This window comes from Propithecus coquereli, unplaced genomic scaffold, assembly GCF_000956105.1.
Source record: "Propithecus coquereli isolate 6110/MARCELLA unplaced genomic scaffold, Pcoq_1.0 Scaffold362, whole genome shotgun sequence".
NCBI classification, from domain to species: domain Eukaryota; kingdom Metazoa; phylum Chordata; class Mammalia; order Primates; family Indriidae; genus Propithecus; species Propithecus coquereli.
Window position 1 is genome coordinate 391,519 of NW_012149308.1, and position 27,290 is coordinate 418,808.

The 27,290-nt window shown below is 36.2% G+C and overlaps 1 protein-coding gene across 1 annotated transcript in view; it reads right to left on the reverse strand.

Moving 5' to 3' along the window:
- Positions 1–27,290, reverse strand: part of SCML2 (sex comb on midleg-like 2 (Drosophila)) — a 93,413-nt gene that overhangs the window by 56,389 nt on the left and 9,734 nt on the right. Inside the window, exons 2-6 of the mRNA XM_012651684.1 lie at positions 13,813–13,858; positions 10,854–10,922; positions 5,620–5,690; positions 4,550–4,784; positions 2,403–2,491 (exon numbers count right to left, since the gene is read on the reverse strand). Coding sequence (XP_012507138.1) covers positions 2,403–2,491; positions 4,550–4,784; positions 5,620–5,690; positions 10,854–10,922; positions 13,813–13,834 — 486 coding nt within the window. The 5' untranslated portion in view covers positions 13,835–13,858. The remainder of the gene's footprint in view (positions 1–2,402; positions 2,492–4,549; positions 4,785–5,619; positions 5,691–10,853; positions 10,923–13,812; positions 13,859–27,290) is intronic.

A 27,290-nucleotide genomic window follows, 5' to 3' on the forward strand; every position in this document is an offset into this window, starting at 1 on the left:
GGACTCTCTGAAAACCACAACCTGGCACATAGACCACCGCAACCTTACACAAAGAATCCTTCGCGAAGACTTCTGTCCAGCAACCGCCTGTTCAACCCTGGACACTACTCTTGTTATTGATCCTTACAGCCGAGGAGAATTGTTTCAATACAACTTATGTAACCTTCCTCATTTTGCTTTCAAAAGCTTCCCCTTGCCTTAACCTCCCCGGATATGCCTATGATCCATCACAGCTCCAATATCCCAGATTGCAAATCCCCTGTCAGTCATTCCCAAATAAACTCATTTTTTTGTTTTTTTGGAGAGTCTCTTTTTCTGTTGTTATTTTAGGTTGACAGCCTCCATGAGGGTCAGCGATGGTAAGGTTAGAAAGAAAACACAGAAGAAATAATTAGGGAGCTAAGTAGGTTGCTCTTCCTTAATTACTGGCTATCCAGAGGCCAGAGTCAAGGAGGAGTGAGGGTTTAAGATGGTTCCTGGCCAAGTTCCAAGCTTGGTTGAAACACACACACAAATAATTAAGAAGAAGAAAAGAAATCCAATAGAAAAATAGGCAAAGGCAATTGACAGAAAAACAAGATGCTATTAAACAAATACGAAAAGCTCAATTTCACTAGTAATCAGTGCAATGCAAATTAGAACAATGGGATACCACCCCCATCTTCGCCACTCCCCAAAAGATTCACAGAATTTTAAAACATGTCTATACACTAATGATATATAAACATGTCTATACATAGACAAACATGTCTATACACTAATGATGGAGCATGGCTTGGAACACCCTTTTGGGATGCCATTTAACAGTATATATCAACACTTAAAACATACATCCCTTTGAACCAGCAATTCTAGTTCTAAGAACATAGCCATTCACACTTCTGTACAAAGCTCTATATAAGAATGCTCACTGTAAAACTCATATATATAATAAGAATATGCAGACAACCTAATCATCCATCCCTAGGGAGGGGATAAATCAATTTTGATAATCCATACTACTACTTGATGTTTCACATCCTTGTCTTCAATCTTCAAAAGTTTTTAAAAACTATAATCAATTATTACCATTCCCAGTATGAACAGTTATAATAAAATTTAAGTGACTGATAAAACAATCAGGAGAGACGGTGAAAAAGAAATATTTTAACCCATAATTTAACTAAAACATGGCTTTAAATCATTGTTTCTTAACTCTTTTCAACATATTCTCAAGAATATAAACTATTTTTGGACTTTTTCCTCTTTTTTATATAACAAGTATTTCCTTATAACAAATTCTTTCTGATGACTGCTTTTTAACATTCTTAACTTATGAAACCAAATCACTCCAAGTAACTTTCAAATAGCTTTCTGGCCTACCATTATTTTCTCCAGTATCAAAGGGATGACTACTATAGTTAAGTGAAGGGAAGCTTCACTTCTAAAGGTAAGTAAAATATAGCAATGAATATTTGCTTCCAGTAGAGTACCCCTTCCATATCTAAGGTCAAGAAGGAGGGTACTAATTCAATTCAATTGGACTAGTGAATGATTATAATTGAGACTTTTTTATGATTTGCTGTTATGGGTTGAATTGTGTCATCCCCAAAATTCATATGGTGATGCCCTAGCCCCCAGTATCTCAGAATGTGACTGTATTTGGACACAGGGTCTTTAAAGAGGTAATTAAGCTAAAATGAGGTCATTAGGGTGGGTCCTAATCCAAAATGACTGACATAAGAGGAGCAAATTAGGACACAGACACATAGACCATGTGAAAACACAGGGAGAAGACAAGACATCTTACAAGCAAAGGAGAGAGGCCTCAAAAGAAACCAACCCTGCTCACACCTTGATCTCAGATTTCTAGTCTTCACAACTGTGAGAAAATAAATTTCTGTTGTTTAAGCTACTGTTATGGACTGAACCGTGTCCTCCCCAAATTCATATGTTGAAGCACTAACCTCCAACGTGTATTTGGAAATAGGGCCTTTAAGAAATAAAGGTTAAGTGAGGTCATAAGGGTGGGGCCCTAATCCAATAGGACTGGTGTCCTTATAAGAAGAGGAAGAGATACCAGGGATGTGCATGGACAGAGAAAAGGCCATGTGAGGACACAGCAAGAAGGTGGCCATCTGCAAGCCAAGTAGAGAAGCCTCACCAGAAACCAACCATGAGGGCACCTTGATCTTGGACTTCTAGCCTCCAGAACCATGAGAAAATAAATTTCCGCTGTTTAAGCCACCCAATCTGTGGTACTTTGTTATGGCAACCCTAGCAAACTAATGCACTTGCCAATCCAGTCATTTAAAAACATTTTTGCTTTTCCATGTCAGAGAAGACAAAGCATTTAAGCATTCCCATTAAAACAGTAAAATCAAGGCCCAGCTGATAGAAGCTTTTTATAAAATCTTTCTTACCTTTTTGAAAAAAGTTGCGGGTGCCATTTCAGATCCATTTAGTGTTTTCAAGAGAAACATTGGCCAAGATGATGTATTCATTTGGTACCCTATTTTATAAAATAAATTAGATATCACGAAAAAGCTTCCCTACAATACTATATAGCAAGTTGGTATAAAAATAGGTTTTATTCACCATTCTTCTCAAGAGAATGACTTTCTTATCTAAGAACTTGGGACATGGGCAAGAGGAACAGACGCATCTTCCTCTCATTGCTACTGCCCACACTGTACTATCTGGCAACAATGCTACAGCGAGGTAGAAACTCTCATTTTAAGAGAAGCCACTGGCTAGGATTCACCAACAAACATGTATATGTATATCCTGTTCCATTATGCACCAAGATTTTTCTGAATGTAACGTTTTTTCTTAATCCCATAATCGCCTAAAGTTAAACATAGATTAAAAGACTAAAAATAGATTAAGGTACATATAAAAAGTGCAAAAATGGATAAAACTAATTGCTAGTGGGAGAGGTTATGGATGGGGATCAGCAGGAGTGGGCCTTCTGGCATGCTGATAATGTTCTATTTCCTGATTTGGGTGGTAGTTATACAGGTGTGTTCATTTATAAGCCATACATTTATGATTTGTACACTTTTCAGTTTGTATGTTAAAACTTTTAAAAATGTTTTAAATAATAAGGTTTAAATAAATAAATCTTTTAAAAACGAAAACTAAATAAGTTGTATTATATTAAAGTGAAAATTAAACTATTTATAAAAGCACCTAAAAAGCAAATTGGCATCAATTGAGTATTTTTATATATTCTGCCAAAACAGATACTAATCAGCATACGCTGCTATGCATTTCATATTTTTTAACTAAAACAAACTCTAAAAAGTAATTCAAAAAGAAAGAATGACTGCACATCTAGTTACATACTTGAAATGCTGACAATTACAATAGCCACATTTTCTTAAAACAAAATGCAAAAACATATTATCATATTTCAAAAAGAGAAATAAAATCCAAACAGGGATGCACTAAGCCTCAGGTTTTCACTTATATCTCATACAGAATTCTGCATAATTTAATATTATAAATAACAAACAGAACAAAAAGTGTAAATGATATGAAGAAAGAAAAGGTGGCAAAAAGCAAAAAACAAACATGCTCTAAACCATCTTCTTGGAATAACATATCTCCAACTTGTTTTAAAAAATATTTTAAACCACATTAATTATAATTAACAATTAGAACAAGGACAGTATATAAAGATATTGCTAAAAGAATAGTTACTGCTAATACCTGAGATTTTTGGTTCTCAGGGAATTTTTCACTAACAGGAGACAAAAAAATCCACTTTTTCATTGCACTTTACAATAAGGAATTTTCATTTTCACCATCATAAAAAAGAACCAAATAAAAACCAATATCTACCATTCACTCAAAATGTAGAATAGTGATCAAGTAAACTAAATAACTTATTTTCTACAGAGTATCATGGTACACTTAAATTTTAAAAAGAAAAATTTTGCCCAAAATTAGAGTCACACCCTTTTTACCTTTTAAAAACTTGGCCAAAATTGAGTGCTACATATTTTGTACCTTAAAACCTTTGCTAAGAGTTCCATTTTCTTCTCCTCTTCAAAGACCTAAAGTACTGACTCCTATCTACTCACTCTAGTTACTTCCCACCGTAGGTAAGATGAAATTCCCAAGTTTGAAAGTGGAACCTGAATGTGGAATCGCACCCTTGCCCTATGTTCACCCCCATACCAAAAATGCTGAATAGCTCAGTGGACAATATCAAGAGAGGATGTGACTTGTATCAAATGCTACAAACTTTTTCCCCAGCAGGACTTCTGAATCTGTATGTGTGATCTAATAGAGCTGTTTCTGACACCTCAAGTTTAAAACTTAGTATGAATCTTACCCTGGAGTCGGGAACCTTCACCACACATATGCCAAACACGTACTTAAGCGCAACTCCACAACAGATGGTACTGAGTTCCTCACTCATCATACATTCTCCACAGTAACACCATCTGACCATCTACTATTTGCAAGAATGCCTAAGAGATTTTTAAAGGCCACTCAAAACTGTTTCTATTGAATATCACATTAATAAGAGTACATTATTTTAAAAACTGTTTATTCTTACCCAGTGGAGGTTGAAGTAAGTCTCCTTCCTTTTCACATGTCCCAACAGGCTGTATATCCGGGGAATCAACAAGTCTCCAAAAATCATTTTTATTGTCACTACCGTCCAGCCGTAAACGTAATCTGGCCCCAGTAATTCCAATAACCGTAGCAATACACACTGAAGTCATATTGCGAGGGTCACGGGCTTCCAATTTCATACCCACTTTGAAGTCATTAGCTGGTGGAATCTTAGACTATATATATATATATATATATAAATAAAATTTTGTTAAAATCTATCAACTATAGGAAAAAACACATGGTCAGTTATGTTACCAGAATACCTGAGGAACATTTTAAGTAACAGTCACAGCAGATGATAAGCGAGGTCAGAGCCATAAGGATCAAGGAAAAGATCTTCTTCAAACTCTCTCCTTAGCTTGACATGTAGCATAAAAACACTGCCCACTGCTGGTCTCATTCATCTGTCCACTTCCAGGCAACCCAAATACAGCCTCTAAAATGCATCCTGAGTGGCTTTCTAAGTAAGAATTTGATTAGGCCATTCCCCTTGAAATAAGTCAACCAGCAGCGCACCACTACCTATGATACAGTCCAACTCCTCTGCACAGTTGAAATGCCCCCACCTTTAACCTCATTCCCACATTATTGCCTCTATCCACTTTGTGCTCTAGCCTCCTCATGCCATCCCTCAACACTCAGATTCTTTCACACCCATGTGCCTTGGCTTTGGATGTTCTCTCTGCCCAGAATATCCTTCCCCTCATTCCAACCATCTCATATAGTACCTCTTCTATGAGCCCTCCCAGTATAGAGTTATCATGTTTCTCATATTTATTTCTTTCCATGTCTGTCTTTCCCTTAGATGGGCAATCATAAAGGCTTAGTACACCTGACACAGAGTAAGTTCTTAATGAATGAACACAAAGAGACCATCTGGCTCCTAAGTGGCACTACCACAATCTCACTATCTCCTCACACTACCAGAACCTAACAATCACACAGACACTCTCCAACAAGTTAACAGTTTATATTAATATATACAACATCTACAGAATTTTGGCATACCTGTCTGAAGTACTCTGAAGGAGCACTTAAAGATCCAGTCTCTTTCAAATACTTGTCCCAGTGGAAATCACCTGGAAAAAGCACATGTACAAAATAGGGTTTTTTTTTCTTTTAGTATATACAAATACTACCTTCCAAGAATAAAGTGAGTTTTAGTTCCGTATCTCTTAAAAAACTTACTAAAGAGCAGATTCAAACTTCCCAATCTACATTTGATTATCAGCATGAAAATACAAAATAAGACAACTTCCTGATAATAATGGCTCTGATATAAATTACAATCCAGATCCTCTCAATTTAATGAGAACTACAGCTTAGTGATTCTAAAAATGTGGATGCTAGAAATAACTAAAGGAATTTTTATAAAGTAATAGCAGAGTCTATTTATCTGTCTCTAATATAAATTTATTGAAGAAATGTGTTTTCATCATTTCATCCCATTAATGTGAAAGTGCTTCTTTGTTACTCATGGGGAGCTAAAGATGTTTAGGTGTTATGGTCTAAATAGCATTTCACTCCTGTACTGCTTTATGGAAAGAAAAAATCTGAGAACGGGAGTAGTTTCTCAATGGACTATTAGATCTCCATTCAGAGTGTCAAGAAGATGGTGGTGGAACAAAGCCATTAACCAGCTGTCAGTACAGACACTGATACAAATTATTTTAGTGATCTACATTTTCTACAAACTCTTGTTGTCCTTTCTCACTTAGTCTTCATGAAATATTATAATGCTAAAGGAGAAGATCAGAAAGTGGAGTACACTGCCTGGCCTGAACACTTCAATTCACTCTGCCAGCCAGACAGTCAAGACACTGAGAAAAAGACCTGACAGCAGTATTGAAAGTACTATTAATTCATATGAAGTTTATTCTCATCAACCATGAGGTTTTTCTACATATTTGTTAAGTTTTCTCCCTATAAAAATATTGGGGTTGACAGTTCTCATTCTTGGGGTAATCTACATTACCAGCTTCTTATATCCTTTAAAGGATAATACTCTTACATTTACAAATAAACCCCTCCCCTCAAAAAAAACCAGAGTGCTGATAAATGTTTAACAACTGGCTTTCTGGAAAATACAACAAAAAACCTGAATGATAGTGTTTACAGATTTCTGTGGTGTAAATACGACCACCACAGCTAACTGCAAGGTGAAGCTACCAACCACGAAGTTGGGAAGAGATGTGCACAATTGGTTGTCCTAAGCTGAAATGAACCAGCAGTGTACCACCATTATGTGTGTATGTATTTATATGTGTATGTATACAAATTATATATGGTATTAAGCATGTCTTATGTAACATTCTGCATCTTGCTTTTTTTTAACTTAACAATAAATATAAGAGATTGTTTCACTAAAAAAAATACTAGATTTGATTCTGCTTCCAGATGATCTGAAGCAAGCACTACCCACAGTGTTGAAAGTCACGCATCAGAACGTCAAGAATATGAGCTTTGGAGTCAGACCTGCCCATTTCATTTCTAGCGTAGCTCTACTTCTTATTAGCTATGTGACTCTGAGCAAGTCATTTCACTTTTTCAGCCTCAGTTCCTTCATCTATAAAATAGGAAAAGTAATATATATGGTACTAGGTATTTTGAGAATTAAATAAAATAGAATATATGTAAGTCACTCAATAAATGGTGTATTATAAAACTAAATGTTACAGTTTTACCGAAATCTATGATTACTGGATAGCTTTGTCGAAAGTGAAAACTGAGATCCATGGTTCCAATATTAAACTGAACAGATGTTTCAGTGATCCTCCTCCAGCACTAACCTGACAATCAGGAGACCCAAGTTCTAACTGAATAAAGCTCTACCACCATATGATCTTAGAGAGCATTACAAAAGAACAGAACGAAACAAAACAAAACAAAACAAAACATGAATGGGGAAAAAAATCTGACTAGGATTGTCATTAAGGAGCTGACACCCCAGAGGAAAGGAATGAAAACAATGGGAAACTAAAACCATTTCACATTTATACCCCAAAGAACAACACTCTTCCTTAAACCAGTGACATCTGTAAAATTTTTCAATGACATTGAAAATACTTAATCCATCTCCCTAACACAAATTTTTAAAAATATTATACCACCATTTCTATCTGAATGAGCTATAATTTGAGTTAACAAATCCTTATTACCAGTGTTCTGTAATATGATCATTTTCTATCAAATTGCTAATGCCCATATGTAACATTTGCCATTTGGAGCTTTAATTTTTTTCTTTTTTCATAAGGCAAAATCTTTAGTCTGCCTTGATAGAACTGCTGATCTTAGCTGCCCATGGGCTGAGACCCTATCAATAACATAGGGAAAACACACACAGCTCCAAGCTTTACTAATTTAGGTTTGAAACATCTACATCAATACCACAGCTGGAACGCCCAACCAGAGCCGAAGTAGTCGGAAAGTTTTAGCTAAGCCTGAGGTCCTAGTCTGCCTCTGCATCGTGTCCTCACTGACAGATTGGGGGAGAAGGTATACTTGCTCAGAAAAGAGGCCCAGGTGTAAATACATAACCTTGTGATCTCACTGTTATTCGCACATGCCCATGGTCCCTCTTCTTGTTTGACCTGTACTCTATTCTAGTCCATACATTAGCTTCAACACCTTTTAGCACTAAATATAATCTATATGAGCCTCCCTGGTCTTCTCCAGAGTAAATCAGAATCATGTCTTCCACCAGTGCTAGGCTTGGGTTCACAAGCTATGTGAAGATGGGCAAAATATCTGAAGCTTCTCAGCTGAATGATCAATATCCGCTACTTTGAAATATATATATATATATATATATATATATATATATATATATATATATATATATATAAATACACATACACATATATATTTTTTTTTTTTTGGAGACAAAGTCTTGCTGTTGTGCCAGCTAGAGTGCAGTGGCATCATCGTAGCTCACTGCAAATCTCAAACTCCTGGGCTCAAGCGATCCTCCTGCCTCAGCCTCCCTAGTAGCTGGGACTACAGGCACGTACCACTACAGCTGGCTAATGTTTTCTATTTTTAGTAGAGACAGGGTCTCGCTCTTGCTCGGGATGGTCTCGAACTCCTGAGCTCAAGTGACCCTCTCCTCGGCCTCACAGAGTGCTAGGACTACAGGCATGAGCCACCCTGCCCGGCCTACTTCGCAGTATTTATCACAACTATAATTAGGTGTTACTTTAATGTCTATCTTGCCACCTAAGCTTAAAGAGGGCAGGAATCATGTTTGTCATGTTCATGACTGGATTCCTATAGTAAGTCATCAGTATGTGCCAGGCACTCTCCTATGTACTCTATCAGTTAATAAAATAGATTAAAAAATCCTGGCTCTCTTTGAGCTTCTCTTCTAGCAGTCACTCACTGATTTCTAAGATGAGATGTTAGGTTCCAGGCCCTGAGAAACATCTGCAGATAGCTGTCAATTTGACTAAGTAATCTCATTTTTATAATCAAAAGTTTTGAGAATTTTGAAAAGTTACTAGTTTCTACCTTTAAGTATATAGTTTAACTTATTTATATGAAATGTCCAGAATAGGCAAATCTATAGAGACAGACAGAAAATAGATCAGTGGTCGCCTAAAGCTGGGGAAGGGGAGGTTTTGGGAGGAAATCAGGAGTGACTGCTACAGGGTTTCTTTTTAGGGGGATGAAAATGTCCTAAAATTGATTGGGATGATGGTTGTACAACTCTCTGAACATACTGAAAACCACCAAATTGTACACTTTAATTGGGTGAATGTATGATAAGTGAATTATATCCAGTAAAGTTTTTATATTTTAAAAAAAACAGATGAAGAGGAATTTGTGGGTATGAGAAAGAACATTCTAACTTAACAGCCTCTAATTCCTCAAAGGGTTTGGGGGATTGGAGGGAAGAGGTGAAGAACAAATAAGGCCAATGGGAAAGGGAGCTGAGGGAGCACTAAGGACCCAGCTACAGTGAGAGGCAACGATTCTATGGGGATTACCTCTATAGGAACAGAAGTTTATGGGGTGAATTCCTCCAGGATTGGGGCTGGCAGGGCTGGTACAAGAGAAAGACAAGGGACAAGAAATCTCTAGAAATCGCTGGTAAAACAATAGTTTGCTATGGTATTTTTTCATGCCTTTTGTGTACATATGACTTTTCTCATTTTCCTTAAAATCAAGCCAATGTGTCAGACTCTATCTCCGAAATGTCTCTGATGCAGTGTTCTATACATGCTGCTCACAATAAGGAATTTAAAGATGAATAATAATTCAGCGTTAATAAAATTAACCTTTACTGAACATTTACTGTATGCCTAGGCATTATATTAGGTGATTTACATTCATTTTCTTTATTTAATTCCAATAGTACCACAAGGTAAGTACTATAATTATCTCTGTGCTACAGAGAAGAAAAGAGAGTCTGAGAGACATTGAGTAATTTGCCCAAGGTCACACAGGCAGTAAGAATTGAGGCCAGAATTCTAGAACAGGTCTATAAGAATCCCCAATGCCTAAGCTTGTTACCACTGAACTGTCTTTTGATCATGAAAAAAAAAGACTTTCACATTGACTCTAATGTTAAAAGAAGGGTTTTTAATAATAATTAAATTATTTTAAAATTGGTAATATATGGTAACTAATAACTAGAGACCTATAATTTGGCAAAATTTGCACTGAAATCCACAAAGTTATCTTTTTACTTAATCCACACCAATTTATCTCTAAGTAAAACCAAAGTAAAATTTTCAAAATAAAACACAATTTTTCGGCCGGGCACGGTGGCTCACGCCTGTAATCCTAGCACTCTGGGAGGCCGAGGCGGGTGGATCGCTCAAGGTCAGGAGTTCGAGACCAGCCTGAGCAAGAGCGAGACCCCGTCTCTACTAAAAATTAGAAAGAAATTAATCGGACAACTAAAAATATATAGAAAAAATTAGCCGGGCATGGTGGCGCATGCCTGTAGTCCCAGCTACTCGGGAGGCTGAGGCAGAAGGATCCGCTTGAGCCCAGGAGTTTGAGGTTGCTGTGAGCTAGGCTGATGCCATGGCACTCACTCTAGCCAGGGAAACAGAGTGAGACTCTGTCTCAAAAAAAAAAAAAAAAAAAAAAAACACAATTTTTTGACCTTTCTTATTGTTTAGATTTTATATGTACAGGAGTTTACTGTACATGGATTGTATCAAACACATTAAGAGTTCATCTTAACAGTGAGTGAGAAAGAAAACTATGTTGTATCAAACTACTTTAAAACCTACCCTTTTGCACAGAAGATGTGCTTGACTGAGGAGTTTTCTCTTGATTCTCCTTCTTGACATCCATTGAACCTAATAAAAAAGAAAATAGCAATATCGGGAGGCCACAGCAATAGTGTAAAAGAGCACTTTGAAAAACTATAAGCTAAAACTATTTTTAATAGGAGACAATTTTAATTTTATAGTTAATATCCTTATTTTCTATGTAGGACTTAGTTTCTAATATACTATGGACTTCATAATTTGCTCATTTATTTTATTTATCATATATCTCATTCTACTTAAAAGAAATCTCCAAAAGGGTAGGGATTTATTTATTTTGTCTCTCTTGCTTACTTCTGTATCCTCAAGTGCTTAGTATAGCACCTAGCATACAGAACACCCTCAAGCATTTGTTAAATGAACACATCAATAAACCAAAATGAGCTGATCTTTACAATGTTTAAATTGATATGTCTCAGAAATAAAATAGATGCTTTTTAGAGTTCCAAACATAACAGGGAAGCTAGAATACAATGTAATTCAACGAGCCAGGCAGAGTTTTTTTTCTCGGTGCTAAGCTAAAGAGCTCAAATAACAGTGGACCTTGTGACCTCACCAAATCTAAATCCACATATATCATTGTATATATCTCTAAATGGACTTGTTTTTTGAAAACTAAGCATAATACTTTTATTACATCTAAAAATTAATTATAATTCCTTAATGTCATCAAATAACCAATGTTCATAGTTCCCCAATTGTCTTAATTATTTTAAATGTGTCTGAATCAGGACCCAAATAAATTCTACACATAGCAATGGTTGATATGTCTCTTATGTCTCTTTTTTTTGAGACAGGGTCTCGCTCTGTTGCCTGAGCTAGTATACAGTAGCATCATCATAGCTCACTGCAACCTCAAACTCTTGGGCTCAAGCGATCCTCCTGCCTCAGCCTCCCAAGTAGCTGGGACTATAGAAGCGTGTTAGCACACCTGGCCAGCTTTACTATTTTTTGTAGAGATGGGGTCTCCCTATGTTGCTCAGGTTGGTCTCCAACTCCTGGCCTCAAGTGATCCTCACGCCTCAGCCTCCCAAAGTGCTGGGATTACAGGTGTGAGCCACTGCACCCAGCCTCTTATGTCTCTTTTGATCTGTAGGCTCCTCGCCCTCCTCCTATTTTTTTTTCCTTCCTTTTACAATATTTTTGCTGATAATACCAGTTACTTAGTCCTTTTAGAATTTTCTAGTCTGGATTTTGGTGACTCTTCCTCATAGTACTGGGTTCCTCTGGATCTTATATTTTCTTTAAATTGGCATTAGTATTTAAATCCAGAAGAGTTTGATCAGATTCAAGTTTGGCTTTTGGGGGGAGAGGAGAGGGTAAGATGACTTCATAAGTGGTTTTGTGTATTTCTCACAGGAAGATCCTAATATTTATCTCTCTTTTTATGATGTGAACAGTCATGATGGCTATTTCCTAGATCCATTAGTTTATTAGTGATTGCAAGATGGAGGTATTCTAATTCTATCAATCTTTATTAACGAGAAAACTTCTGTAGAGAGAAATCTCCCCTCTTTGACCATTCAGTTACCCCAAGGTACAGATCACACAGGAATGTCACAATCAATGCTTTATTCTTTTCCTTTATTTTCTGGTTTTCAAGATGATGAGTTGGATCTCTAGCATTCTCCACAGATGACAAATAAATTTTGTTTTGGTTTTTAGTATCATTAAGAACTCATGGATTTAAACATACTTGATATGTTTCCATCCATTGCTATTTTTCCCTTATTGATGCTTTAATTGTCAGGTGACAAGCTTCTTAAAGAAGGATCTAAGAATAATGCCATTCAAGGTAACAGATCTACCTACTAGTTATGACTGAGTAACTCTTCAAGATATGTGAACACTTGAAAGGGATACATGAGCTGCTTTCTATTCAAATGATGCAGCTAGTATAAAGAAAGTATACATTTACATTTACTAAATAGTTCTACAGAAAGATTTTCTAATAGGAAAGAAAGTGAAACTGTAAAGGAATGCTTACTTAGATTCTAGAGAAGCTAAGAATCTAGTTATAGAGACTATACTAAACTAATATACTTAACAGAATTATAGAACAGAAGACAGCATTCAGCCAGAGAAGTGACAGATACAGGAATACAGACGATACAGAGAATGAAAGATACAGGACTTGAAGGAGGAGCAGGATTTAGGAAGGTAAATGTGTGAAGAATGTATTATGGGGAAGAAAATACAACATGAAGCCGAGTGCAAATGGGCGTGGCATATTCGTGGGATAGTGAGCAGACTTCTAGAGCAAGACAGGATGAAGCATTTTTTAATCACTTATATTAGAGTTAGAACATTTGGATTCTAACCTTGGCTTTGTCACAGATTGTCGTATGACCTGTTCACTTAACCTCCCTGAGTTTGTTTTCTCATTTATAAAACTAGGAAGGAGGCCGGGTGCGGTGGCTCACGCCTGTAATCCTAGCTCTCTGGGAGGCCGAGGTGGGCGGATTGTTTGAGCTCAGGAGTTCGAAACCAGCCTGAGCAAGAGCGAGACCCCGTCTCTACTAAAAATTAGAAAGAAATTAATCGGACAACTAAAAATATATAGAAAAAATTAGCCGGGCATGGTGGCGCATGCCTGTAGTCCCAGCTACTCGGGAGGCTGAGGCAGAAGGATCCCTTGAGCCCAGGAGTTTGAGGTTGCTGTGAGCTAGGCTGACGCCACAGCACTCACTCTAGCCAGGGCAAAAGAGTGAGACTCTGTCTCAAAAAAAAAAAAACTAGGAAGGAAAAATAAGATTACCTTTAGTAGCTATTCAGTTCTAAAATTCCGATTCTAAGCATGTAGTATTTCCTATAACTTTATTTTTCAAAAGGCTTTATTTTAAAAGTTCACTGTACCAGAAGATATTCATTCCAGACAAATAACTAAAAACATTATTACCTTTAGGCAAGTAAATCTTACCTTCATTCACTGTTCGTCCCATGGTATCCCTTTCTGATGTTCTTTCCTACAAGTAGAAAAATCAATTAATACCTCCTTTTAGCATAATACATTTCTGAAGGATAGCAGTATTTAGATATCGGTTACAGGATCAGATCATTTCAATTATCTTCCCATGAATAAAAATGATAGTATTAGTAGATTGGTAGTTACCTGGGGCTGGGGGAGGAGGGAATAAGGAGTGACTGCTGATGGGCTCGGGCTAATGGGGTTTCCTTTTTGGTGTGATGAAAATATTCTAGAATTAGACAGTGGTAGTGGTTGTACCGCCTTATAAATACACTAAAAACCACCAAACTGTACACTTTCAAATGGTGAATTTTCAAGTATATAAATTATATTTCAATTTTAAAAATTAAATGAGTAAAAATGAGCAGATGGTAGGTTGGCAAAGTTAGGATTCAAACTGAGGCCTATCCCAGAAGTCCATTTCTACTATACCATGTTGGCCAAGAAGTAGAAGAATGATGACTGTTCTCGGTGAAACGTGTAAGAACTGCAAAAGTCAAAACTTCTAACAAGAATTATTTGTTAGAAGGCCTGTGTATTTTAAGCCATAATTCATTAATTCAAACTTTTCCCAAATGTCCTCAAAACACCAGGCACTCTACAACAAAGATAAATAATAGACTGTCATTGCCCTCCAAGAGCTCAAAGGTATATACACACAGATAAACTTCATACAGCCAAAGGATATCTACCTTCCCATTACTCTGTGTGCCTATAGTAAGAACATGACGATATGTACAATTGAAGGTAATTTGGTATTTAAAGGAAGCCTATGGAGAATACACTCAAAAGCCACCCAGAGAGCTATCCGCACCTCTGACTCAATAAACTTACACTCAAGCATCACTTCTCCAAAACTTGCTTCTTCTGACATCTTTCTCTTATTAACACCACTACTTTCCCAAGTACTTGGCCTTAAAGCTCTAGGTATGTTAATTCCTCTTCTTTCATTCACACATTCAATTAGCGGCCAACAAGTGCTATCTCATTTCCCTCTGCCCTGCCATTCACTGGTTTACACCTCCATTATCTCCTGCCTGGTACAGTACCAGGTACCTAACTCATCTCGTTACCAGTGTTTCCCTACCATAACCTACCTAATACATAATGTGAGATAAGGTCTGAGCTGTTTTCTGCCCAAATCACTCTCCTGCTTTAATAGTTTCACTATTTAATTGAGAAAAAAATCTTTCATGGAACATATTTAAGGCCCTCCACAACTTCAAAGCCACTTGATATCTACCATCCACACCTAAGCCCAAAAGGACTTTGTTTCAAGGACTCATGTTTTTCTATCTACATGGGATACCTTTTCCTCCTCTTCTGCTTCTTGAAGTACTATCTATGCTTTGAGTCCTAACATAAATGCAACCTACTTCTTCATGTCTTTCTTGTTCTTTTCTCCATTACCAGCATGTTTCCAGGTGTGACCTAGTCATTTACTTATTTAACAAATATTTACAGAATTCTTGTTATATGCTTGGTGTTGTGTAGACAGAAGATACACAATCTACTACAAAAGCACCAGAAATCCAGTGGGAAAGAGATGTTAACAAATCATTATTGGACAAAACAATAAAATACAGGCTTTAAGAGAGGTAAAAGTAGTACTCCGTGGAAAGGTAGAAGGCACAATTAACTGGGAATATAAAAGAAGTCTTCTCAAGGAAAGTGGCACTTGGATTGGTTCTTTAAAGATGATAATTTCAATGAACATATCAAGAAGAGAGAAATTTCAAGCTGAAGACATAAAATGACTGGAAACTAAAGAGGCTCCTGCCTCCTGTACTGGATTATGAAATGCTGGAGTTGCTCAGGTTCCCTCTAGGCTCTCATCTCCCTCTACAGTCTCTCTCAAGCGCCATAGTTTCAGGAGCTACCTATATAAAGACAACTCGCAAAGCATTACCTCCCCCTCCAAGACCTCATCTCTGAAAGTTACACTGAAATAATCAAGTGGATTGACTATTTGATACCTCTGCTAGGATGTTGTCAATTAAAGACTATAGTCTAATGGTTAAAGAAACAGACAAGAAAGTAAAATAAATAAAGAGTGCTGAATCCAGGCAGATAGCAAAGGGAGATGCACTGTAATCCAGGCAGGGCGTGAAGGCACTCAACTTTAATCAGAGAGCAAAAAGTTGTGGATTACATTAAAATAAGTCTTATTACTATACAAACAAGTTCAGTCCATTGAACTGAAGGATGGATCACACAAAGAAGATATACCCAGGTTTCCATGTCCTCTCAAATACCTAAACCATAGATGAATTCTTAATCCCTGCTGGTAGCAATTGCTTCCATCAGTTAAATAAGTAATTTCTGTAATCCTGAAAGGTGAAGAAATAAGTATAGAGATAATTAAAAATAAATCTTTGAAGAAGACCTAAATGAATAATCCATGAACCATATTCACAAGCTGGAAGACTCAATAGTCTTAAGATGCCACTTCTCCCCAAACTGATCTATACAACCAACACATCAACAATCAAAACCCTAACAGGTTTTTTGGGCAGAAATTGACAAACTGATTCTAAAATTTATACGAAAATGTAAAAGATTAGACTGGCTAAAACAATCCCAAAAAAGAACAAAGCCAATGAATTTACATCATCTCATTTCAAGACGTAGTGTAAAGCAACAGTAATCAAAATTGTGATACTGGTATAGGATACACAAATTAGATCAGTGGAAAAAGAATAGAGATTCCTCAGACAGACCTACAAATATATGGCCAATTGATTTTCAACTAAGGAACCAAGGCAATCCAATGGGAAAACAGAAGTATTTTTGAAAGAATGGTCCTGTTATTTAAAAGTGGACTTGGATTAGTTATAAATGTATATTGCAAACTCTAGGGCAACTACTGCAAATAGTAAAAAAAAAAAAAAAAAAGTATAATTGATATGCTAACAAAGGAGAGAAAATGAAATCATATAAAATGCTCAATTACCCAATAGTCTGAGGTTGCAGTGAGCTATGATTGCATCACTGCCCTCTAGCCAGGGCAACAAAGTGAGACCTTGTCTCCCCTCACACTTTCTTCTCCACCCTTTAATTTTTGATAAACGATAAAAATGAGCCAGTTTTCAAAGAAGAAATAGTTCTTACCTCAAAAGAAAAATAAACACAAAAAATAAGTTGCTGGTTCCTAACAGAAAAAATACATTTTGATAATTGTATGATGAGAAACTGCTTACATACACATTGCAGATCAAGTATTTGGAGTTAATGTTAGTCTACACAGATGGGTAATTGTAAATTTACTGCCATTAAAAGATTTCAAATTGCATTCATGCTTATGTGTACATATAATGAAAAATGGGCACAATAATGAACAGTGATATTTCCTTAATTCTACTTAAGTTTAATTCTGCTGTCCACTCTTCTATAATGCTGCATCCCTAATTGTACACAGTTTAGTGATATCTAGGAGTATGAAATTGTTGCCCATCAATTAAAATCACTAAATTGGTTTTAAAAAATGCTCAATTAAAACCACAAAAGGCATAAAAAGTATAGAAGACAAAAATAGAAACAAAGAACAAGGAAAACAAGAAACAGTGACAAGCACAGTAGATATTAATCCAACTATATCAAAAATCGCTTTTTTTTTTTTTTAAGACAGGGTCTCACTCCATCACCAGGGTTAGAGTGCAGTGGCATCATCACAGCTTACTGCAACCTCAACCTCCTGGGCTCAAGTGATCCTCCTGTCTCAGCCTCTCAAGTAGCTGGGACTAGAGGATATGCCACCATGCCCAGCTAATTTTTCTACTTTTTGTAGAGATGGGGTCTTACTCTTGCTCAGGGTGGTCTCAAACTCCTGGCCTGAAGCAAACCTCCCTCCACGGCCTCCCAAAGTGTTAGGATGACAGGCATGAAACACCACACCCAGCTCAAAAATCGCTTTAAGCATCAATGATCCAAACACACCAAATAAAAGACAGAGATTGGCAGGTGGATCTATAAGAAATGCACTTTAAATATAAAGAGACATATAGGTTCAAAGTAAAGGCATGGAGAAAGATATATAATGCTAACACTCACCAAAAGAAAGCAGGAATAGTTTCATTAATTTCAGACAGAGCAGACTTCAGAGCAAGGAAAACTATCAGGGATAAAAAGGGGCATTACATAATGACTAAATGGTCAATACCATGAGAAGATATAACAATCCTAATGTGTATATGCCTACCAACAGAACATCAAAATATGTGAGGCAGAAACTGATAGAACTACAAGGAGAAATAGATAAATCCACTATTATAGTTGGAAACTTCGACATCCCTTTATCAGAAACAGACAGATCCAGCAGGCAGAAAATCAGTAAGGACACAGTTGAAGTCAATATTACCATCAATCAACTGGATATAATAGACATCTAGAGACTACTTCATCCAACAACAGCAGAATACACATTCTTCTCAAGCTTCCAGGCAACATTCACCAAGCTAGACCATATTCTGGACCATAAAACACACCTTAACAAAGTTAAAAGAATAGAAACCATGCAATGTCTGCTCTCAGACCACAATGCAATTAAACTAGAAATCAATAACAGAAAGGTAACTGGAAAATCCCCAAATACATGGAGATTAAACAACACACTTTGAAATTATACATGGGTCAAAGAAAGAATCTAAGAAAAATTTTTTTTAATTTGAACTAGATGAAAATGAAAATACAGCTTACCAAAATTTATCTGATGCAGTCAACGCAGGACTTAGAGGGAAATTTATAGCATAGAATGCATGTATTAGAAAAGAAGAAAGATCTAAAATCAATAATCCAAGCTTCCACCTTACAAAACCAGAAAAAGAAGAGCAAATTAAACCCAAAGTAAGCAGAAGAAAAGAAATATTATAATAAAAATTAGAGCAGAAATCAGTGAAATCAAAAATAGGAAATCAGTAGACAAAAAGCAATAAAATCAAAAGCTGTTTCTTTGATAAGACTGATAATCTGATAAACCTTCAGCCAGGTTAAGAAAAAAGAAAGATGACACAAATTAATAATATCAGAAATGGAAGAGGGGATGTCACTATACATCCATGGACATTAAATGGGTAATAAAGGAATATTATGAAAAACTCTATGCCTAGATTTGGTAACCTAGATGATATGGACCAATTCCTTGAAAAATATAATCTGTCAAAACTCACATAAGAAGAATTAATCTGAATAGGCCTATATCTATTAAAGATATTGAATAAATAATTAATAACCATCTAAAAACAAAATCACCAAGCCCAGATGGGTTCACTGGTCAGTTCTACCAAACAATTAAGAAAGAAATTATACCAATTCTCTACAATCTCTTCCAGAAGACAGAAGCAGAGGGAATACTTCCTAACTTATTCTATGAGGTCACCATCACCCTAACACCAAAACCAGACAAAGACATTACAAGAAAACTATAAACCAATATATCTCATGAACACACATGCAAAAATCCTCAACAAAATAACTGGTAAATCAAATCCAACAATGTATAAAAAAGAAGGCACCACAATCAAGTAGGATTTATCCCATGTATGCAAGGCTGGTTCGACCTTTGAAAGTCAATGAATGCGATCCATCATATCAACAGGCTAAAGAAAAGTCACATGGTCGTATCAATAGATGCAGACAGACATGAGACAACTCAACTCAACAGCAAGATGACAAAAAACCTGATTTAAAAATGGACAAAGGGCTAGGCACACTGGCTCATGCCTGTAATCTCAGCACTTGGGGAAGCCAAGGTGGGAGGATTGCTTCAGGCCAGGATTTCAAGACCAGCCTGGGCAACACAGTGGAACTCCCATCTTCACAAAAAAATTTTAAAATTTAGCCAGGCATGGTGGCACGCACCTGTTGTCCCAGCTACTCAAGAGGCTGAGACAAGAGAATTGCTTGAGCCCAGGAGTTGTGAGGCTGCAGTGAGCTGTAATCCCACCACTGTACTCTAGCCTGGGTAACAGCAAGACCCTGTGTGTAAAAATAAATAAATAAATGATTTAAAAATGGGCAAAGGATCTGAACAGACATTTCTCAAAAGACAACATGCAAATGGCCAACAGGTTCATGAAAAAATGCTCAACATCACTAATCATCAGGGAAAAGCAAATTAAAACCACAATGAGATAGTATCTCACACCTATTAGAATGGCTATTACCAAAAAGACAAAAGATAAGTATTGGCAAGGATGCAGAGAAAAGGAAACCCTTGTACACTGTCGATAGAATGTAAATTGGTACAGCCATTATGGAAAACAGTATGGAGATTCCTCAAAAAACTAAAAATAGAACTGCGACATGATCTAGCAGTCCATTTCTGGGTACACATCCAAAGGAACTGAAATAAATGTTTAAGAGATATCTGTACTCCCACATTCACTACAGCATTATTCACAATAGCCAATATCTGCAATCAACCTAAGTGCCCATCAACAAATGAATGGATAAAGAAAATGTGGTATAAATACACAAAGGAATACTATTTAGCCTTAAAATGAAAAGAAATCCAGTCATTTGAGACAACAGGATGAACCTGGAGGACATTATGCGAAGTGAAATAAGCCAGGCACAAACTGCATGATCTCACTTATAATGTGGAATCTAAAGAGTCAAACTCATAGAAGTAGAGAGTAGAATGATGTTTACCGGAGGCTGGGGGGTGAGAGGAGGGGAATAGAATGGGGAATTGTTGGTCAAAAGGTATAAAGTTTAAGTTAGACAGGAGGAATAAGTTTTGATATCTATTGCACAGCAGGGTAATTATAGTCAGTAATAATACATTGTATATTTCAAAATAACTACAAGTAATGTGAACTAAAATAAAATCTTAAGGCTCACCCCCCACCGGCTGACTGAACTCTGACTGAACTGAACTCCTCTTGGCCAAGGAGATAGCCTAAAACTAAATTGCCTGCCACAAGGAGGGAGGTCAGACACACCTCATCATGCCCCCCTCCCTTCTTGGAGACATCCTTTGTGACCCATTAACAAGCCTAAGGGTATGCAAGACAAACCTACAGGTCCTCAATTTACACAACAAATATATGCCCAGTGGCTTGTCTCTGATTCACTGCTCCTTATCTTAAAACAATTTCAAAACTTTAGACAAAGCTTCATGTCTTTAACCAATTACAAGTCAAAGAATCTTTAAATCCACCTATAACCTGTAAGCCCCAGCTCCCTTCCAGATGGCCCACCTTTTCAGACCAAACCAATGCATGCCTTCCACCTATTGATTTATGACTTTACCTGTAACCCCTGTCTCCCTGAAATGTATAAAACCAAACTGTAACCCAGCCACATCGAGTCCACTTGCTCAAGGTTTCTTGGGCGTGGCTCCGGTGGTGATCCTCAAATTTGGCTCAGAATAAATCTCTTTAAAATTATTTTACAGAGTTTGGCTTTTTTTCCATTGACAGTAAATTTCAAATATCTCACCACGAAAAATAAGTGAGGTGACATATGTTAATTAGCTTGATTTAACCACACTGCATACATGTATCAAAACATCACATTATACCCCATAAATGTACACAATTATGGTTTGCCAATTAAAAATAATATTAACATAAAAATTAACTTAAAAGAAAACAAAGATACACAAATGGCCAATAAGCATGTGAAAATATGCTCAACATCATTAGTAATCAGGGAAGCACAAATTAAAACCACAGTAAGATACCACTACACAAATGGCTAAAATTTAAAAGACTGACGATACCAAATGTTGGTGAAGATGTCAGAACAACTGGAACGGGCATACACTGCTGGTGAGAATATAAGTTGGTACAACTAACTACTTTGCAAAACTGGCCATCTCTTATAAACATAAACCTATCCTATACTAAATATTAAGATAAAAATACTGTCACTAGTATATAAAAATAAAAAAGACTATTCCAAACTAATTTCAAAGATAAATTATGTAACCAATTGAATGCAATATCTAGAATATTTACATTTTAAACAATACCATTTTCAAATGGATAAAAGTATATTTTTATAATCATCTTTAATACAAGTATTTTAAAGATAGGAACAGAACTTTCTTAGAGTTAAACACAAAGTACTGTATTCTTAACTTCAAACACAATGCTTTGGAATCCAAACCACTTATTTTAGAGGTAGAACCACAGACCAAGGAATAAAATACTTATCCTCAAATAAAGACAGGAAGAATTCATGATCCCTTTAGTTTGAGATTAGCCACATTAGATAAGATCAACTCTTTCAAAGATTGGAAACTTTTCCTCTTCAATTATCAGTCACTTAGCACCAGTGAGGAGACAAATCCTCTAGTGAAACCCAAAGTCATGCCAAATAAAGACCTTCATATACAAAAAGAACTATGTTTAGGAAATGAGTTGGTGATTCAATAAGCCTTCCCTTTTGGTAACCATGGTAATAAAATGTAGTGAGTTGTTTGAAGGCACCATAAAGACCAAGCTAGTATCCACTATGACAGCTTAAGGATTCTTTCAAGGTTATGATAAAATCAAAATCATTTGTCCTAAACACACATCTTTCACTACACACAGCTTTTATTGTTTTCCCTCTTGAGTTATGTAGCTTCTGTGTTTTACTATACCAATCCTTTCAATGTTAAATGAAAGTCTTCCCTTCAAGAGAATATGATCATAGCCCTATTTAATTTCCTTTATATATATTCCACTAGCATCTAAAACAGTGCTGACCATAAGGTAGATTCAAATTGAACACTTGAGTGAATATTTTATAATATTCACCAAACTTTAATAAAACATTATTTCTTTTCCAATATTCTGAAATCTGTACATTTTATTGGAGATTTGTTTTCTACCCTGACTCTCCCCAATATTCCTATTATCCAAATTTCATATTTGGCATATGCAAATGTGTAAATATTCATTCAATCTAGGCACTGTTGTAAACCTAGATGTAAGATCAAACTAAATGCTTAAGGTTACTTTTGAGTAAATAAAGGTTTCTGTGTTAGAAAGTGTAACTACTCAAACTAAAACTTCAAACTGTCATGCACTATACAGACTGAACTGTACAGCAAAATATTAATACATCCTCTTGTTACAAAAATGCCCAAGCCTTAAAGGAAAAAAAAAATTCCCTAATGGGAGAATGGAAAATTCCATTCCAAAGAAACTTTCAAATATACAAACTGTTTCTCTACTGAGCTCTCAAAATGCAAGAACTAAGCCATTTAAACAAGTCAACAAAATAATCTTTTTGTTTCACTTGAACACATGACTTTATTTACAGACAAGTGGACATAATTCCTTCCATGTGTTGGGGTTTATGCACACAAGAAATAACATGGCAAGGCCTCTATCCTCTGGTAGCTCCCCTGCAGGTTTCCCAGGCTGTGTTTCCACCCTGCATTTAGCAGATTATCAAAGCAAGTCTTGTATGGTACAAGTTGTTTACCTGCCCACCTCTCCTCCTAGACTGTAAATGGACTGAGAATATGAGCCACATAGATTCCTCCTTGTAGCTCTCCCACAGCCAGGACAAAGCCTTGCACTGAAAAAAAACTACTCAAATATTCACCAATAGTGACTAAAAACTTGCTATAAATGTATACATAGATCTTTATAGAATTATATGAACAAAAGATTATTTAAGCATGGAGAGAAACACAGGACATATACTAGGCTGTTAATAAGGGTAAAGACAATGGTATGTGCTGATGGGGTACAGAGATGTCTGTTTGGTTTTTTTTTTTAAAGAGATAAGGTCTCACTATGTTGCCCAGGCTGGTCTCAAAATCCTGGGCTCAAGGGACCTTCCTGCCTCAATCTCCCAAGTAGCAGGGCCTATAGTCATGCACCATCAGGCCAGCTTGGGAATGTACTTTACAAATATATCCCGTGTGATAAAATTGTGGAAGTCTATATAAAGTAATGCAAAAATACTTTGGTGCCCCTCCTTTTTTGTATCGCAGGGTAGTGAGATTTTAGGTGGTCTTCATTTTCTTCTTTATATTCTTGTATATTATTTAAATTCTTTATAATGGTATGTATTAAATAATCAGAGAAAGTTATTTTCATGGGTGGGTATAGCCTGATAGTTTTTTAAATAACCCCTAAATGTTATATTATTAAGAAGCTCCATTTATGAAATGCTGATCACATAAATTTAACAAATTATATATTCTTAATGAAATAAAATTTATATTGTGGTGGCCTACTAGTAATGCCATACATATCAATTACATTTAGAAATATCATTTCAATTGCTTAAGGCTTTTACGAGTTACTTCCTCTCCCTGATTCTTGGTTTTCCCATGTTTAAATTAAGGCTAATAATGCCTAAACTTCAGTGTAGTCATGAAAACAAAATGAGATAGGCAGAGCACCCAGCATTGTATCTCAAACAGATAGAAGCTGAAAGACTGTTCCTTATTCCACTCCATCTGTCCTAATTAAAACTTCCTGAGATGAGTGAATTTTAGCATTAACAACACAAATTATAAAATGTAACTATGTAAAATAAAACTATGTTCCAACTTGATTTCCAAGCATTACTTATTCTTCCAAAGCATAGACCAAAAAGGTGTTTTTTAATCAAACAGGAACTCTAAGTTTTAGTCACTCTTAAATTAAGCTGTAATAATTAATGTATATATTCATAATAATCAGACATATCATTACCAAAGAAAGAGACCATCATCTACTAATCAGCATTATCAGAAAAGTTATACATTTTAGCTAAAGCCAAAGGAAACTCCCCATCACCTCGTGCTGGATGACTTTGAGGCAATTATTCATCAAATATATTATTTCCTTTAGGGTAGGTGAGCACTGAAAATGGCTTTGGCCCTTTGTGAACCAAAATGCCCTTGTGGACTCCTAGAAACAGGATTTTTTCTTTTTTTTTTTTTTTTTACACATTCGTCATCTAAGATAAATAAATTGGAATACAGATAAGTAAAAAGAAGGGGGAAAATCACAAGTCTACCATCAAACCACCTGCTGTTAACCATCTGGTATACATCTTTCCAATTTTTAAAAATCATATACGTAAACCCACATACAACATACATTTGAACCACTTTTAAATATATACTCTCAAAACTCCATATATCAATAATCTTCAAATGAAATTCTGTCCATACTATAAATGCATAAAGCCAACATTTTTAGCTAAAATGAAAATTGGACAGTGAGTAATAAATGCCATTTAAAAGTTCATGCCTTATGGAAAAACTCCACTATTCTCAAGATTGACACTCAAAACAGGACAAAAGTTACTGCTTATTTTGCAATCTAAAAAGTGATAAACACCAAGGTAGATGAAAACTCATTTACTAGAATTTTAGGGTAGTTTTTTAAATTTATAACTATATTTATCAAATAGTACTTTTTTGATAATGTTTAACCACCAAAACCATTTTTTATATAATTTTTGTGTCTTACACTTTGCTGTTTTAAAAAAAGGATTAGCAGTTTCAATATAAAAACATACTTAGGGTGGAGGTTTTTTTAATCAAGAAGAACAAATAAAAATGTACTAGTTAGTTGGAAAAAATTTAGTACTAAAAAATTTAATACTCACCTGAATAATTTTCCTCTGGGCTTCCTAGCACCTAAAGCAAAAAGAAAAAAACATCTGGGTTACGTAAATCTTGCTACAATATAAAAGTATATACAAATTCAACAGGAATGTCAAACATTTTCCTAGGACTGAATACTAGGAGGAAGTTGTAAAGCCCCTGATGTAAAGGAATATTGGCTAATTTAATAGAAACTCTTTGACTATAACTTGAGAAAAAAATGAAAGATTCTATTGTCCCTCTTAAAATGCCCCGGCATTACACAGTAACTCACCTTTGTCTTTTAATCACAATAAAGTTAAAGGTAGAGATTATAAGAGTTGATTACTATAACCTATTGGTAAACACTAGAGAGCATCAACTAATTCATAGTTGAATCCTCAGAGTGCCTCAAATAAAGATATACCCTGGAGTTAAGAACATATCTATATGATTTACATTCTAGATATGCAGACAGTATAGCTTTCTGGAAAAAAATTAAAAGGCTGACACTCTTTTAGAAATAAAGACACATATCACTTCCATAGTAGTAGTCTGCAAGGAAAACAGCAAAAAAAGCTTATCTTTGCTTTCAATATACTTTTTTCCCCGAGAATATTACCTGCTTCAGCACTATAAGAAAACCTCAAGACCCCCAAGGTAATTCTCTATGTTACATGGGAGAGAAAATTTTGGTGTAAAAAAAAAATCAAGAACTTTTTTTTTTTTGGCCAGCATAAAGAAGTTGCTTCACTAAATGCATATTAGGAGCAACTCCACTGCATGAACAGTGGCTCACGCCTGTAATCCTAGCTCTCTAGGAGGCCGAGGCGGGTGGATTGTTTGAGCTCAGGAGTTCGAAACCAGCCTGAGCAAGAGCGAGACCCCGTCTCTACTAAAAATAGAAAGAAATTAATCAGACAACTAAAAATATATAGAAAAAATTAGCCGGGCATGGTGGCACATGCCTGTAGTCCCAGCTACTCGGGAGGCTGAGGCAGGAGGATCGCTTGAGCCCAGGAGTTTGAGGTTGCTGTGAGCTAGGATGACGCCAGGGCACTCTAGCCCGGGCAACACAGTGAGACGCTGTCTCAAAAAAAAAAAAGAAAAAAAAACCTTTTTTTTTTAAAGAGATGGGGTCTCACTGTGTTGCCCAGGCTAACCTCAAACTCCTGGGCTTAAGCAATCCTCCCACATCAGCCTCAGCTTCCCAAGTAGCTGGGACTAAAGGTACGTGCCACCGTACCTGGCTGTCCAACATCTTATCAGTTACCAAGTTCTATTGATTCCTCAATATCAGAAATGTGGTAGTGAAAGAAAAATGATTTAAGCCAAGGCTTGTCAGACACCAAAAGACAAGGCTCCAATACACTGTGCATTCTTTGAAAGGGAGAAATAAGGAGATATCATAATACACCAGGCACCCTAGACAGGATGGATCCATGAGGGCAGTGGAAAATAAAAGTTATGGTCCCAGAGATCTAAGGATGGTGGTGTTGGCAGTGGCAGTATTAATACTAAGAGCTGTCACTTACTGAGTTCTTGCTAAAAGTCCGGTACCCTACTAAGGCCTTTATATACATATTTTATCTAAAGCCTATTACAATCCTGTAGGGTAGATACTATTATTAATGCCCATTTGAAAGTTAAGGATATTGAGGCTCAAAGACCTGCCCAAGATCACCCAGCTAGATTTGAACCTAGGTCTGTGAATGCTTAACCGTTATGCTAAAACTGCCTCTGTTGTGTTTTACCTGTGTGCACGCCTTTTCTCCCCAGCTACACAATAAGCTCCTGGGGGCAGTATCTTTTCTGGTTCATCTTTGTATCCGCCAGAATAACTACAGTGTCTATCACATACTAGGGTCCCTGAAATGTTTGCTGAATGGTAAACAAAATCTGC